The sequence below is a fragment of the Malaclemys terrapin genome, chromosome 1, assembly GCF_027887155.1.
Source record: "Malaclemys terrapin pileata isolate rMalTer1 chromosome 1, rMalTer1.hap1, whole genome shotgun sequence".
Lineage (NCBI taxonomy): Eukaryota > Metazoa > Chordata > Testudines > Emydidae > Malaclemys > Malaclemys terrapin.
The window spans coordinates 262,375,745-262,392,076 of record NC_071505.1 but is presented as its reverse complement, the minus strand read 5'-3'; the positions used below and the strand labels follow the sequence as shown (position 1 = coordinate 262,392,076).

Here is a 16,332-nt window from a genome sequence, read left to right as displayed (position 1 = left end):
GGGTATTATTGAATTAACAGTCAAGAGTGCCTCAAATAATTGTCTTCCTCAGAAGGCTAACTGAGGCAGCACATATAGCTCTATTGTAATTCAGCAGAGGTGGCACACTATGAAAGTGCCCCATTGAAAAACAAAGCTGTCCCCGTTGCTTAATATCAGCATGGGAGGAAATTGCAGACACATGAAATCCCATATTTTTGGGAATCCTCCATGAGTTTTACAGCAGTTGATGATAATTTTCAAGTTCTATCTCTGTTGGGAAGATACAGTTACTATAATGTAAACAATAACAGCAGTCAAAAAAAGAGTTCAGCATCCTCCAGCCTATTCACCCAAGGGCATGTAAGTGTCCAAGCATTTAAATGGTAATATTACTATGCCCAAGCAATTTATAATTTAATCTTTTATAAATGAATAAAGAAATTAAATGTGAAAATCTGTGCAATGCAGTGTTAAGTCTGTATGGTTAAAATCACAAAGGCATGAAATGTAAATTTTTCAATAATCTTAACTCAAATCTATTGTACATATATAGCATATGTTTCTAAAACTATTTTTCTGGTTAAGGGACATTGCCTTGCATATGTTTACAAGGAGTCCCTCTGCACTAGGGATAAACTCAGGCATGGCACAGTTTAATTTTATCCTGTCTCAGGGACTACCCCCTCTGTGTTCCTCTAGGAGATGCCATGTCATGTCTCCACTGTACACGGATCGGTGGAAGGGTTAGCTAACCCAAGAAACAGTATTATTCCAAGAGATGATGGAGCTGGGAGAAGGATTGTGTGTCTCCTACTCAGGGCTTCTGTTAAATGCTGACAATCTAGCTCTTAACTTTGCATTTCCTGAGTCTGTGGTTATAACTATGCTGTCTCAAATGGACCCTGCCATCTTGAAACTAGTCAATATAACTAAAATGAGGTAACTTGGTTAGCTAATTTTGGGTAAGTTGACTAGCTTCCGAGCCCCGTCTGCACATTTTCAGAATACATTTTGACCGAATTTTCCTACTTTTTACTTCTTTATTGCAGTATGAAAGAATCACACAAATGGAGTAACTTGCATAGAAAAGGGTTCCAATTGGTTTTCTATTAAAATGCAGACACACCTCTTATGCACCAGCAACAGGCAGCAGCTTTTCTCCCTTTACATGCCTGATTTTGGTTCTCCTTGCTCCTTTGGTGAGGACTGAGCCATATCTCAGAGACCCCTGCTGACCCTCATGCTTTCCTGGTCTGGTCCTGAATTTTTGTGAGTGGGGATTGTCATCTTGGGGGTAAGACTCTTTTTTTGTCCTTGTTGATTTTCCTATCCCTAGCTTGTTGCTAGCAACTGTAGAGAGGCTGTGGAATAGGACATCTGTCCCCTTTTCAGAGCCCAAATATCTTGCTGGTCCTGAGAAAAGGCTGAGGGGCACGCCTTCTCTTATTTGTCCCCTCCCTTCCAGCCTAGTATCAGGCAGATTTTTCTCATTCATAGTTAGAAAGCATGTGTGGTAGCCCCCATTCAGCTGCTACTATCCTTTCTGGTTGCTAAATTTGTCTCTTTTCTCAGTCCAGTATGGAGTATTTTCTCCCTTTGTGATCTAGGCCCATGTGGGTGAGTTGCATTGCCTTCACTAGTATCAGGTGTCCACCAGGAGGAGTGTAAGGGAGCACTCCAGCTATATGTAGAAGTCAGACAGTGATAGAGGAGCTCACTTTCTCCCCTTTTCAGAATGCCATTGCTCCCCTACCCCATGCCTAGTTTTGGAAGTGAAGAAATGTTCTCTTGCCCGGTGGTTCCTCTTGCTCCATTTCCATGTAATTTTCCCAGGGAAAAAAAGAGCTATCCACATCACACAAAACTCAGAGCAGCTTCGCTGCTGCTGCTGTTAAATACCCTCTTGTAGAGCTAGGGATGTATGTCTGAGCTCCCTCCAGAGCAGCACAAGAGTGTGATGTCATGTGTAGTTCATGAGACAGGAAGTGCAACTGATTATTAACTACAGCAACTGCATAGTAAGTGCTGTCAAATGCATAAAGGAAACAAATCGGGGGAAACATGGAAAAATAGTTTTTCTTTAACTTTTTACAGTTTTAGTGATTTCTGGTACCTGTAATATTAGAAGGTAACAATTCTTTATACAGAAGTGTGTTTTTTAAGTTTGACCTTGTCTCTTAAATGTTGCAAAACACAGTGTTTTGCATTTTGTAATATAGAGGCTAACATCTGAAGAAGCTGCCCTTCAGTGTTTATATGCTACTCCTGAGTGGCGATTCAGTAGTATGCAACAAAGGTGGGGTTTTGTTTGCTTTTGTTAGTTTGGGGAGAAAATGGCATGGATAGTTTTTGAAGAATTAAGTGCCACTTTCCTATATTTCTGAGAAGTATCAATTTTCTAACAAGAAACATTAAGAATATTTTATCATGTATATATTATAAAACCAGTGTAAACCACATTTGATGTTTTCTATAGCTTTTTCATTTGTTATAGCGTTCAAAATATGTAAAATTGTGTTTATAACAGGATTTTGTCTATTTTTTCTGCGAGAATTCTGGTGAAAAGATTTTTTTTTTTTTTTAATTATGGAGATCAGATTTTCTATGTATTTCACAAAATTTGCAGGTATTGTAGTAGGATTTACTTTAAGTTCTAAATAAGTTTTTGTTTTATTGTTGGCATTTATCTTAGAAAACTAGCAATTTTTCCACTTTCCCTTTCAAGCATTTCCATGAAATACTCGGAATTCAGCCTGGAGAAGCACGTTTATTTCTAAATGGTCTTCCTATTGACCTCGATTTTCATGATGCGTTTAGGTAAGAATTTCATTATTCAATTATAAGTTCTACAGTTTCTAGAATTAACAGTTTTTTTTTGTGTTCACAATGTTAGATAATATCCTGTGTTCCATACTTTGAGATGTATCAAATTTATAACTCCAGTATTACAATTCAGATTCTTGTAGAGTATATATGAAATACAAGTGACATGGCTTTGTATGTGAACATTTTATGGTAATATATGATAGTATTTTCTCTTGGAAGATCTTGTTTACAGACGGGACAACTTGCTATGTAAACTGAAAATAGAGAATGGAAGGAATACTGTATGCATATGTAAAACAGGTGTAGAAAGTGTTTATTTTTTTTAAAGATAAATTACATGCATTCTCCTCGTCATAATTTTTAGAAAGTTAAGGTAGTCAGCTAGGAGTGACATTTTGTATCACATTAAGCTTCTTTAGAGAGATACGGTGAGTGAGGTAATATCTTTTATTGGACCACTTATTGTTTATTAAGCTTCATTGACAGAAGCATTGTAAGGCTTATTTTTTATTTTATTGTGTTTGAACATTTTTTGGATGTCTGAAATAAGCCTTTTTGAACATCACAAATATTATTTTTTTCCAGTCAGTATAGTTCCAAATAGTGACCCAATGCTGCCTTTTGTGTCTTTATGAGGGACATACAAAGGAGAGGTGCAGTGTCTGTCATTATTTCAAGAAAAAAAATGAAGGTCTTCAGAAATCTGCTCCTCATACACCTCATAGAGCTGGCAGTGAGGCCTACCTCAGCCCCAGGACCCTCAATTGTATGCCCTGCTGCCTGCCCGCAGATGTTTCAGACAGAAGCCTAGACTCAGATTCTTCTCCACAGAGAAAGAGGAGTCAGTCTTCTTTTCCAGGGTCTCCCCTGAATCAGGATCGATAAGATAGACTACAGCCACTTGAAATCAAAGAAGGGTTCCTCTTGTTCTTCACAAAAAGACTTGGAACATCATCAGGATTCTTCAGGTATTCAGGGTAGAGCTGGGCCTTCTCCTGCAGCAGGGAAATACCAGTACTGTGCTGTCAATTCTGGTACCAACAAACTGTGTTTTGGCATTAACATTGTTAGTACTGACAATAGCAAAAGCTTATGAGGCAGCTAAGGAATTTACTCTGACTTCCATCTCAAACTCTCCTGTAGTACAGGAGTCCACCACAGTGGCAGTGGCTTCCGCTGTCCTGGGCCTGTCTGGCTCCTCAGTTCTGGTGCAGAGACTGTTAGCGGTGCCAGTATCGGTACCAGTTAACTAATGTGGCACAGATTTGGCCCCAGTACCATCTTCAGCACCAGCACACATAATGTCAGCACTAGTATGGCCTTCGACCTCAGTACTGGTTGTTCTCTCTGGCTCGGTGTTTGTGGCCTTGCTACTGGAATGTTCGTTGTAGTGGGTACTGATTACAGTTTATACCTTGGCAATGACTACAAGGTCTTTCCGCAGCTACATTATCAACATCAGTACTATAGAGGATCAATTTACAACACCATACCCTCGATGTCTTGGGATGCATTTGTGGTACCGTCTACCATCCCTGACTCAGTATCGATGTTGGCGTCTTCACAATGGGCTACAAATAAGTCAAGTCAGTTAATGGCCTCATCTGGTTTGGCACCCCCTAATACCAACTGACTACTTTGACAGCTCATCGCAGTTGGGTTCAGTGGCTGTTTTGGAACTGCTGGGGTGTTTCCTGAGCCCCCAGGTTTTGATCACTGGTTTAGTCAAGGGGAAGGTTGCCAGAATGTTTGGCAAAGCAGTTTCCAGAGCCACCTAGATTGGAAGCACACAGAGAAACTATTGCCCACGAACAGCCAGTGATGCAGGAGTAACCAGTTGTACCACAGGAGGATCCATTGACTACTGTTAACCTGACTTCCTCACCTGTCGACTCAATGATCCCACACTATTCTCCGGTTCCAGAGGATTTTAAGTCTTACCAGGTCCTGCTGAGGAGACTGACTAAGGCTTTAGGCATTCAATCTGAGCTTGTGCAAGAGAGCACTCACAAGCTTTTGAACATTTTCCAGGTGGCTGCCTCAAGAGGGTAGCCCTCCCAATTAATGAGGCTCATCTAGAACTGGCAAAGTCCTTATGACACATTCCAGCCTCCGCAGGTCCTATAGCTAATCATACAGGTAACAGTATTGTGGCCCACTGCAAGACTTCAAGTGTTTTTATTCCCATCCTGCCTCAAATTCCCTGCTAGTTGTGTCTGCCAATGAGAGATCACATCAGGGGAGATTTAAATAAACCCTCAAAGAAAAAGAGCCAAAGAGACTCTTGTTTGGGAGAAGAAAATATTCCAACTCCTCTCTGCAGATGCAGATAGCAAACCATTAGGCGCTGTTAGCTAAATACAACTTTGTAAACTGGGAAGCAACGTCAGGAAGGAATATAAGGCTTTCCTGGTAAAAGGTTGTATGGTAGCCACGACATTGCTCCAGTCTGTGCTTGATGCAACTTCTTTTAGAGGTTGTTCTCTGCGATAACAATGAGGACAGCCTCACGGTTACAAAACTTGGGCATAGCCTTGGACCTCCAGCAAACCAGGAAGGACGTCTCATTTGTTGGTCAGTTTTTGTTTTTGTACACAACTGATGAAACTACATTCATTTAAAGACTCTTGTACTACACTTCATTCATTGGGATTCTATGCAGACTCCTGCAGCTATAGTATCAACATCAGTACTAGAGAGGATCTTTATACCCACCAAGGCAGTATAATTTTTCAAGAAGAAAGCACAAATCACAGAGAAGGAGGCCTTTCTGCTCAACACTGCCAGCTTGTTCTCCGTCAACTGTGAGTATGCAGCCCATGTGAGTTCTCCTTCGAGGACAGCAATACATCATTGGTGATCTTCCTGCTCACCATTTCACATCCCCATTTGGGGACAAAGTATCCCATTTCCTCAGTGCTTAGGAAGACATAATGTCAGAAAAATGGGTCCTAAGCACTACAAGGTTGGGATATTCTATCCAGTACCTCTCCACCCCCTTTTCCCTCCCATCTATCCTGCCCCTTTTCATGGACCCATCTCATGAGTCATAGCTCCTTCAAGAAGTTTGGACTTTGCTCAGTGTAGGAGCCATAGAAGAAGTTCCCATTCAACATGGTAGAAAGAGGTTTTACTCACGAGACATTCTTGATCTCCAAGTCCAAGGGGGGTCTGAGACCCATACTGGACCTTCAAAATCTCAACAAGATGATCAAGTATATAAGATTTCACAGGATTTCTCTAGCATCGATCATTCCTTCCCTAGATCTCAAGGACTGATTTGTGGTCCTTAATCTCCAGAGACCTATTTCTACGTGGCAGTACAGACGAGTTCCAGGAGGTTTCAGAGTTTTGTAGTACAAGGCCAACATGATCAGTACAGAGTCTTTCCCTTTGGCCTGTCCTTGGCCCCACCAGTATTCACTAACTGTATGGTGGTGGTGGCCTACTTGAGGAGAAAGGGAGTATAAGTAGTCCCATATCTAGATGATTGGTTAGTGTGATGCAGATCCAAACATCAGGTTCTTCACCAAGTCTAGTTTATCATCTTTCTCTTAGATTGTCTGGGACTCTTGTTGCACAAAGAAAAATCCACAGTAGTCCCAACAGAGAAAATTGAGTTCACTGAGGCCCTATTTGAGTCTATGAACATGATGTTTTTTCTCCCTCAAGACAGATTTCAGATCATTTACCAATTATCTCACTCTCGCTAGTCATACTCTACTTCTGTGGTCTGAGTATGTCTAAAGTTACTAGGCCACATGGCCTCATGTAGTTAAGTGACCCAGTGTGCCCGGCTGCACCTGTGCATCATTCAAGGGTGGATGAAGTCAGTCAGCTGACCAAGCGGACACCCCTCAGACAAGTTGGTTTGGGTTCCTCCTGCGGTCCTACGTTCCCTAAAGTGGTGGATGGATCAGAACAACATATCTGGAGGTGTACCTTTTTATCACCCCCTTCCTTCCAAGATAATCATTACCGACGTCTCTCTGATAGGGTGAGATGCTTACCCAGTGGTTTGTGACCTCCAAGCATTATGGACAGAGCATGAATTGACTCTTCATATAAATGAGAACAACAAAGCAAAGACACTGGACTTCAAAAAGGTGGACTTCAACCAACTAAGAGAAATAGTAGGCAAGGTCCCATAGAAACACCAGTTAGGAAGAAAAGGAGTCGAAGGGGGCTGGCAGTTCCTAAAAGATATAATATTAGAGGCTCAGCATCAAGCTGTTCCAATGCAGTGGAAAGATAAGAAGAGCCATAGGAGGCCAATTTGGTTGCACAAGGAGGTTTTTAGCTATCTGAAAACCAATGGGGATACGTACAGGAAATTGAAAGAGAGCCATATCACTAAGGAAGTATATATGAGAATAGTACAAGCATGTAGGGACAAAATCAGGAAAGCCAAGGCAAGGAATGAGTTACAACTGGCTAGAAATCTAAGAGACAACAAGTAGGGGTTCTACAAGTATATCAGACAAAAAAGAAAGATCAGGGATGGTGTGGGTCTGCTGCTCAATGGAGAAGATGAGCTAGTAATGGAAGATAAGAAAGCGGAGCTGCTCAATGCCTGCTTTGCTTCATAACATGTAACCAGATGACTAATGAAGTTATCATAGACAATAAAGGGGAAGGGATGACTTGCGTGATATCAGGATAAGTTAAGAATGAGTCATAGATCTTCTGACTAATTTGAATGAGTTCAATCAGCAGGGCCTGATGCTATTCACTCCAGGATGCTGAAGGAATTAGATGAAGAAATCTCAGAGCCACTGGCAATAATATTTGCAAACTCATGGATGACAGGAGAGGTCCCAGAAAACTGGAGAAGGGCTAATGTAGTGCCCATCTTTTAAAAAGAGGGAAAAGGAGGAATCAGGGAACTATAGACCAGTCAGCCTGTCCCCAATACCTGGGAAGCTACTAGAACAATGTATAAAGCACTCAGTTTGCAAATACCTGGAGTATGAAGTGGTGATCACTAGCAGCTAGCATGGATTTACTAAAAACAAATCATACCAAAACCAGCTTGATTTTATTATTTGAAAAGGTAACTGGTTTGGTGGACTTGGGGAATGTGGTTGACATAATATTCCTGGACTTTATTAAGGCTCTGACACAGTCCCCCATGACATTCTCATATGTAACTGGAGAAATGCGAGCTCAGCAGAACTATCATTATGTGAATACATAATTGGTTAAACAACTGCAAACAAAGAGTAACTATTAATAGAAAGATGCTGAATAGGAAAGAGATCTTAAATGAAGTTCCACAGTGATCTGTTCTGGGTCAGATGTTATTTAACATCTTTATTAATGACTTGGATGTAGGAATGAATAGAGAGCATACTGATCAGATTTGCAGATGACACAAAGCTGGGGGGGTGCAAACACTTTGGAGGATAGAGCTAACATTCAAAGAGATCTTGTTAAATTGGAGAACTGGGTTATAAACAACAGAATGAAATTCAACAAAGACAAATGTAAGGTGCTATATGTAGGGAAGAAAAACCAAATGGACAAATACAGAATGGGGGATAACTGGCTTGGCAACAGCACTTCTGAGAAGAATCCAGGAGTTGTAGTGAATCACAACCTCAACAGGAGTCAACAATGTGATGCTGTTGCAAGAAAAGCAATGCAGTTTTGGGTTGCATTAACAGAGGCATAGCATGCAAGTCATGGGAGGTGGTAGTACCATTTTACTTGGCACTGAATAGGCCTCACCTGGAGTACTGTGTCGAGTTTTGGTCACCACTGCATAGAAAGGATGTAGAAAAGCTGGAAAGGATCCAGAGATGAGTGATAAAGATGATCAAATAATTGGAATGCAAGCCATCTGAGCAAAGGCTGAAGGAACTGGGTATGTTTAGTTTGGAAAAGAGGAAATTAAGGAGAGACATGATAGCAGTCTTCAAATACTTGAAAGTTTGACATAAAAAAGATGGGTAAAAATTTGTTCTCTCTTGCCACAGAGGAAAGAACAACAGGCAATGGGTTCAAACTACATCATTGCAGATTTAGAGTAAATCTCAGGAAAAACTTTCTAACTGTAATAACAGTAGGACAATGAAACAAACTGCCTAGGGAAGTCATGGAATCTCCTTTACTGGAAAAAGCTTGCATCTGAAGAAGTGAGGTTCTTACCCACGAAAGCTTATGCTCCCAATACTTCTGTTAGTCTTAAAGGTGTCACAGGACCCTCTGTTGCTTTTTACGGATTCAGACTAACACGACTACCCCTCTGATCCTTTACTGGAGATTTTCAAAAAGAGGCTGGATAGCTGTCTGTCTTGGATGGTTTAGACACAACAAATCCTGCATATTGTTAGGGGGTTAGACTAGGTCAGTGGTTTTCAACCTTTTTTCATTTGCGGCCCCCTAAATTTTTTCAAATGAAGGTGTGGACCCCTTTGGAAATCTTAGATATAATCCGTGGACCCCAGGGATCTGCAGACCACAGGTTGAAAACAATTGTTTTATGGAACAACAACCTTTCATGAACCTATTAGACATGGTCTGCAGACCCACAGGTTGAAAACTTCTGTACTAGATGACCTTTGCGGTCCTTCTAACCCTATGATTCTGTGGTTCTATAATTATATGTCCTCAAGCTCTGGGCAATTCACAACGCTTGCCATGCTTTTCTCCCTCAGATCACGGGCTTATTGGTTCAGCTATTGACTGACAATACAACCGCCATGTACTACCTAAACAGACAGGGAGGGGTATGCTCAGATCGGTTTTGTCAGAAGCCATGAATCTGTGGGATTTTTACGTCAGGAAAGGCATTGCTTCTATTGCCGTTCACCTAACTTGCTTCCAGGATCAGCTGGCTGATCATCTCAGCAGGAGATTCTCAGAATCACAAATGGTCCCTCAAGAATATCATGCTCAGGTCCATCTTCCAAGTCTGGGGTATTCAGTCAGTCAACCTGCTTGCAATAAAAGACAAGAAATGCTGTCAGTTTTGTTGCTGAATGGATCACAGTTCAGATTCACTGACCAACACCTTTCTTCTGTGATGAGGATTGAGTCTCATGGATGCCTTTACCCCCTAATCCTCGCCCCACAAGTGATCCTCAGATTGAAACAAGAGCACACCAAGTTAATTCTTATAATGCCAATTTAGTCGAGATAGTGCTGGTTCTTGGATCTTCAGGCTCTTGACTCACCTTCCAGATCTTCTGTCCAAGCAACCTGAATGGGAGCTGCATCTGGGACCCAACAGTCTGCAACTCATGGCTTGGCTGTTGATTGATTAAATCAAGTTGAGAAGGACTGCTCAGTGGCAGTTCAGGAAATATTGCTTAATATGAGAAAGCAGTTCACTAGATCCACTTATTTGGCTAAGTAGAAATGTTTTTCAGTCTGGCCCACTTTTCAGGGAATACATCCAGCAGAAGCTAAGATTAAAAAACATTTTAGAGCACCTGTTCCTTCTCAAATCCTTGGGTCTTTCTCTAAGTTCCCCGAGAGTCCATTTAGCAGTGATCTCAGCTATCCAGCCATTGAGAGATCCTTTTTTCCAACCTCATGGTCACTAGATTATCATTTAGTATATAGCTTTTTTTTTTTCAAAACAGGCCTTGTATAATTGTTAAAAGCATATTATCATTATTCAATGTGATTAATGGATTTTTCCTAGTTGAATAAATGTAATGTGTGTTTAGTACTTTCTTTAATATAAAAAAACTTTAATATATTTGGAAAAAAGTTTGCTGTACCTTATTTTTCAGATAAATTGGGAATTTTGGATTTTATGATTGACAAAACTGTTACTTCTCCATTTGTTTCCTGTGACAAACAGCTTGCCTTAACCATTGCTACTCTGCAGAAAAATGTATAAACATAGTTACAATAGTGTCTTAATGCTTTTTGGAAAGGGGTTTAAAATAATAGCTATTTATTTTTTAATTTAGTTTCAAGCATTTCATTGCAGAAGGAAGGCATTTTGGGGAACATTTTTAATACTAAAAGTATCCCTTTCTTCCTCAAACTTTTGGAATGTTTTCCTGATTATGTCATTATAAAGACTTATATGTATAACTTGTTTTCTGTTTTAATACAAAGTATTTTGGAAACTCTTAAACTGGAAGGAAAAATGCTTCATGGGCTTCATGACCTTGGAATCAAAGAGAAGGCCTTCAGCAAATTTATGAGATTACAGATCCATCCTGTGGATGACAGTTTTTCATTAGATATTCGTCACTCTTCGATAATAGTGAGTAGCCAAATAACTACTTAGTTTTAAATTTTGCTGGTGACAAAATTTGTTAGTTTGTATTTTTGAGTTGTGTGTCTTTTTCTTACATATTTTCTGTTCGGTCGGCAATTGCATTGAAATTACGAGTCAAAAACATTAAATGTCAGTAAACAATGGAAAAAATTTCAGGGTAAGGGACGATATCTGTCTATATAGCATAGACATGTACATATTACCTCAGGATGGAATGCAGAGATAATATTTCTAGGCACCACTAATGACTGCTTCTTCGAGCAGCTAGTTCTGGAACTCACAAGGGGAGAGAGACAAGTCTTGATTTAGTCCTAATTGGTGCACAGGATCTGGTCCAAGAGGTGAACCACTTGGTAATAGAGATCATAATGTAATTAAATTTAACATCCTTCTAGGGGGGGAAATATCAAAGAAACCCACCACAGAATCATTTAACTTCATAAAGGGGAACTACATGAAAATTAGGAGGCTAGTTAAATGGAAATTAAAAAGCCAAAAGAATGAAATGCCTGCAAGCTGCATGGGAACTTTTTAAAAATACCATAAAAGAGGCTCAAACTGTATGTTTACCTGAAATTAAAAAAACAATAACACAGAAGCGGTAACTGGACCAAAATAATGCACCCATGGCTAGACAACAGAGTAAAAGTGATGGTGAGAGACAAAAAGACATCTTTTAAAAATTAGAAGTCAAATCCTACTGAGGAAAATAGAAAGGAATATAAATTCTGACAAGTCAAGTGTAAAAGTACAATAAGACAGGCCACAAAAGAATTTGAAGAGCAACTACCAAAACTAAGAGCATTTTTTCCACGTACATCAGAAGCAGGAAGCCTGCAAAACAGTCAGTGCGACCATTGGACAATGGAGGTGCTAAAGGAGCACTGATAAGATAAGGCTGTTGCGGAAAAGCTAAATGAATTCTTTGTATCAGTCTTTACTGCAGAGGATGTGAGGAAGATTCCCACACCTGAGTTATTCTTTTTAGTTGTTAAATCTAAGGAACTGTCCCGATTCAGTTGTCACTAGAGGAGGTTTTGGAACAAATTGATAAATTAAACAATAGTAAGTCACCAGGATCAGATAGTATTCACTGAAGAGTTCTGAAGGAACTCAGATATGAAACTGCAGAACTACTAACTGTGGTATGTTATTGCTTCAATCAGCCTCTGTTCCAGATGACTGAAAGATAGCTAATGTAACGTCGATTTAAAAAAAAGGGCTCCAAAGGCAGTCTTGGTAATTATAGCTCAGTTAGCCTATCTTCAGTAGCAGGCTAATTGGTTGAAACTACAGTAAAGAATAGAATTGTCAGACATATAGATGAACATGATTTGCTGGAGAAGAGTCAACATGATTTTTGTAAAGGGAAATCATGCCTCACCAATCCATTAGAATTCTTTGAGGGGGTCAAAAGATGTGTTAACAAGGGTGATCCAGTGGATATAGTGTACCTGGACTTCAGAAAGCCTTTAACAAGGTTCCTCACCAAAGGCTCTTAAGCAAAGTAAGGAGTCATGGGATAAGAGGGAAAGTCCTCTCATGAATCAGTGTCTGGTTAAAAGTTAGGAAACAAAGGATAGGAATAAATGGTCCGTTTTCACAGTGAAGAGAGGTAAACAGCAGGGTCCTCTAAGGATTTGTACTTGGACCTGTGCTGTTCAATATATTCATAAATGATCTGGAAAAAGGGGTAATCAGGAAGTGGCAAAGTGTGCAGATATAAAATTACTCAAGATAGGTAAGTCAAAAGTTGACTGCAAAGAGTTACAGAGGGATCTCTCGAAACTGGGAGACTGGGCAACAAAATAGCAGATGAAATTCAGTGTTGGTAAATGCAGAGTAATGCACATTGGAAACATAATCCCAACTATACATATAAAATGATGGGTCTAAATTAGCTGTTACTACTCAAGAAAGAGATCTTGGAATCATCATGGATAGTTGTCTGAAAACATCTGTCAATATGCAGTGTGGTAGTCTAAAAGCCAACAGAATGCTACATTACCCAATGAAATTAAAAGGCAGTAGGTTTAAGACAAACATAAGTAAGTACTTCTTAATGCAACATTCAGTTAACCTGTGTATCTCGTTGCCAGAGGATGTTGTAAATGCCAAAAGTATAACTAGGTTAAAAAAAGAAAAGTTCATGGAGATAGGTTCATCAATGGCTATTAGCCAAAATGTTCAAGGATGCAAACCCATGCTCTGGGTGTCCCTAACCCTCTGACAGACAGAAGGTGGGACTGGACGATGAGTGATGGAACACTCGATAAATGTCCCTGTTCTGTTAATTCCCTCTGAAGCATCTGGCACTGGCCTCTGTCAGAAGACAGGATACTGGACTGGGTGGATCATTGATCTGACCCAGTATGACCATTCTTATATTCTTACGTTCATAAAATGGATAATGTTTTACCATATATTATGAATATTTTCCTATGTCCTATTGAAAACTTCAAATTCTGAGGATGTTAAAAGGAAAAGAGGAAGTGTTAAATATCTACTTAGGACCTTTCATCTGACTATCTAAACTTTGTACCAAATATGAATTTAGCCTCATAGTACCTTTCTGTGGTAGATGACTGTGAAACCCATTTTACAGATGAAAGAACTGAACCACAGAGATTAATTGTCTGTCCATAGTTACTCAATAACTCAGTGACATTCAGGAAGAAGACTCAGAAATTTTTACTCCCAGGTCCCTGTTCTACTCACTAAACACACTCTCCCTCTTTTTAGCCGTGTCATAGAATTTGATATGATTTGACTAGCAGCCTTGTGTATACATGGAAAAAGCAGTAAAAATATTAATTATTCCTCATCTGAAGGCACCATATTTCATTCTTTAATTTATTAACTATACACAGGCTTCCATGAAAAACAATTAAAGAATAGTCTGCAATGACAAATGATATATGTCTTTTAATTGAGGAAGAAATTGAAAAGGAAAAAACTTCATGGAATGCCAAATTGCCTCTTTATTGAAAACTAATGATAACTGAGCAAATTTTAGGTTTAGGTCTAGTAGGTTCAATCCAGACAAGTAAGGGGTTGTGTCACGGCATGCCCTGTAACCTTGGGTGCCTCACAGTGCTTTGCTTTTGTAGCTTCCAACCTTGGCTGCTCACAGCCAGCAAGCAGGTCACACCCTGAGTGTCTGTGTACTAGACAGCGCTGGCTCAGCAGCTTTTACCGCAGAAGCCTGTCTGCGTCTGCACACTCTCACTCTGGCTTCCATCAGCCTTGGTTACTACTTTCAGGGTGATCCGAACAAATTCTCAGTCACAGATTTTCCCAAAACTTGGGCTCTGCAATGTCCAACCCTCTTCTGGACAATTTAGAGAGATAATATGGTTCATTTGTCCCTTTAAAGATACAGAACACATCACTGCTTATTAACTGTGGGTATTATTAGGGGGTAAATACACCCTTCCCTTTAAACACAGCACTGAGTTGGTTTATGGTAATGCTTAATAATTTTATTAACAAAATATACATAGGATTAAGTAAGTTAAAGTATAAAGAATGAAAATAGAAAGTTACAAGTAAAACAAAACAAAATATGCTTCTAAAGGTCTAAAACTTAATCTAGCAAGATACAGGCTTTGTTCAGTATGGTTTCTCTCACCAGTCACTCTTCTTCCTAGCCATAGCTGATTTTCTCCTTAGTCAGGACCTTCCACAAAAGTACAAGATGCTGGCTTCCCTTGTTGTCTTAGGTGAAAAATCTTTACCTAGGTAGGTTTGTCACCTATATTTAGTTCTAGAGACTTCAGACCCCTCTTGGTTGAAGGACCCATCTTTGTCAGCTAGCAAGAACTCTAGCTTCTTAAATCTGTCCAGTGATGGATGTCAAAGATGGCTTCAATGAACTTGTTTCAAGAGGCAGGATGACCTCACGGTGTTCTTCTATTTCTGTGGGCTTCCAATCCGCTGTTTGATTTCTATGTAAATAGGGCTTCCCTTGTTTGATTCCACCATGCTTAATTTACACAGGAGACAGGTAGATACCTATGACATACCCTCCTGTGGGCAGACTGTACCTTATGTCAATGAATATCCGTGATTCCTTACATAGTGTTAATACATACATTTCACAGTGATATTAATCACCAGTGTGTCATTACCTTCAGAAAAGACCTCACTCTATTCACTCTTATAATACAGTAATGTTGTATACAATCACTCGATTCAGTGATTATCACTTGAAGTTCAGCCCCCTGTTATATAGACCAGTAAACCTTTTAAATAGATTCTTCTGAAGGTTACCCCTCAGAGTAAAGTTTATTCTAGGAGTGCAGAAGGCAACATGGAGTCTGCTGGAGAAAGAGACGCCGTGCTCTTTTTTCCCCTCCCACTTGTGTTTGCCGAAATGCAAATTGTTCTGTTCCCTGCCATCTCCTCCACCTAATGTCATGATGAACCTGTATACTATTTACATGTAAATTGAGGTAAACACTCTTTCCTTTGTTGACATACCTGGTCTGCACACACCTTAGTTATAATTTCAGTATATATTCATAACTCTTAATAACCATCACATACATACATCACACAAGAAAACTAATGATCAGTGAGTTATTAGTTTTCAAATGATACCTCATAAGGCATATTTTGTATAAAGATTATATGTAGGATGTGAATGCGGGGGTGCTTACTGTCACAATTTACATACTCCCGTGGGTGATAGAATATTTGTTTTACCTGTTTGATATAACTTTTCTGCTCTGAGAGAATTGAAATTGATTTTAGTCATACTGCAGCACAGAATTACAATTATATCTTTCCTCTGATTAGGTAATGATAATCTTAATTAAAGATCTCTTTTTTTCCTTGTCCTTGTTTCTGTTAGATCAATGTTTCATTACATATCTTAATTCAAAAACCCTAAGGATCTGATTTAAAGAAAAAAAAACTAAAAGTATTATTTCTTCTGAGCATTTTCAGGAAATTTGACGTGCCACCTACATTTAATTTTTAATAGTTATGTGCCATTATATTTTACCACAGGCAATAGAATTCTGATGTTTTTAAACAAGTCCCCCTCATCTATGTTTATATACTTCAATAGCATACTCAGTATTGCCTGGATCCGGCAGAGCAGTTAAGCACAAGTAGTTTTTAATTGAAGTCAAAACGTTTTAAGCACACGTTTCAACATGGATCTAAATGATACTAAACAAAAAAAGATTTGTACTTTGGTGACAACTTCTGTTTATTCTTAGGCCAGGTGTGCACTAGACGCTTTTGCTCGTATAGTGCTGTCAGTTAGGGATCTA

The 16,332-nt window shown here is 39.5% G+C and overlaps 1 protein-coding gene across 1 annotated transcript in view; it reads left to right on the top strand.

Annotated features, from left to right (window-relative positions):
* Window positions 1–16,332, top strand: part of UGGT2 (UDP-glucose glycoprotein glucosyltransferase 2) — a 273,428-nt gene that overhangs the window by 83,661 nt on the left and 173,435 nt on the right. The window contains exons 11-12 of the mRNA XM_054012252.1: window positions 2,708–2,799; window positions 10,885–11,035. Coding sequence (XP_053868227.1) covers window positions 2,708–2,799; window positions 10,885–11,035 — 243 coding nt within the window. The remainder of the gene's footprint in view (window positions 1–2,707; window positions 2,800–10,884; window positions 11,036–16,332) is intronic.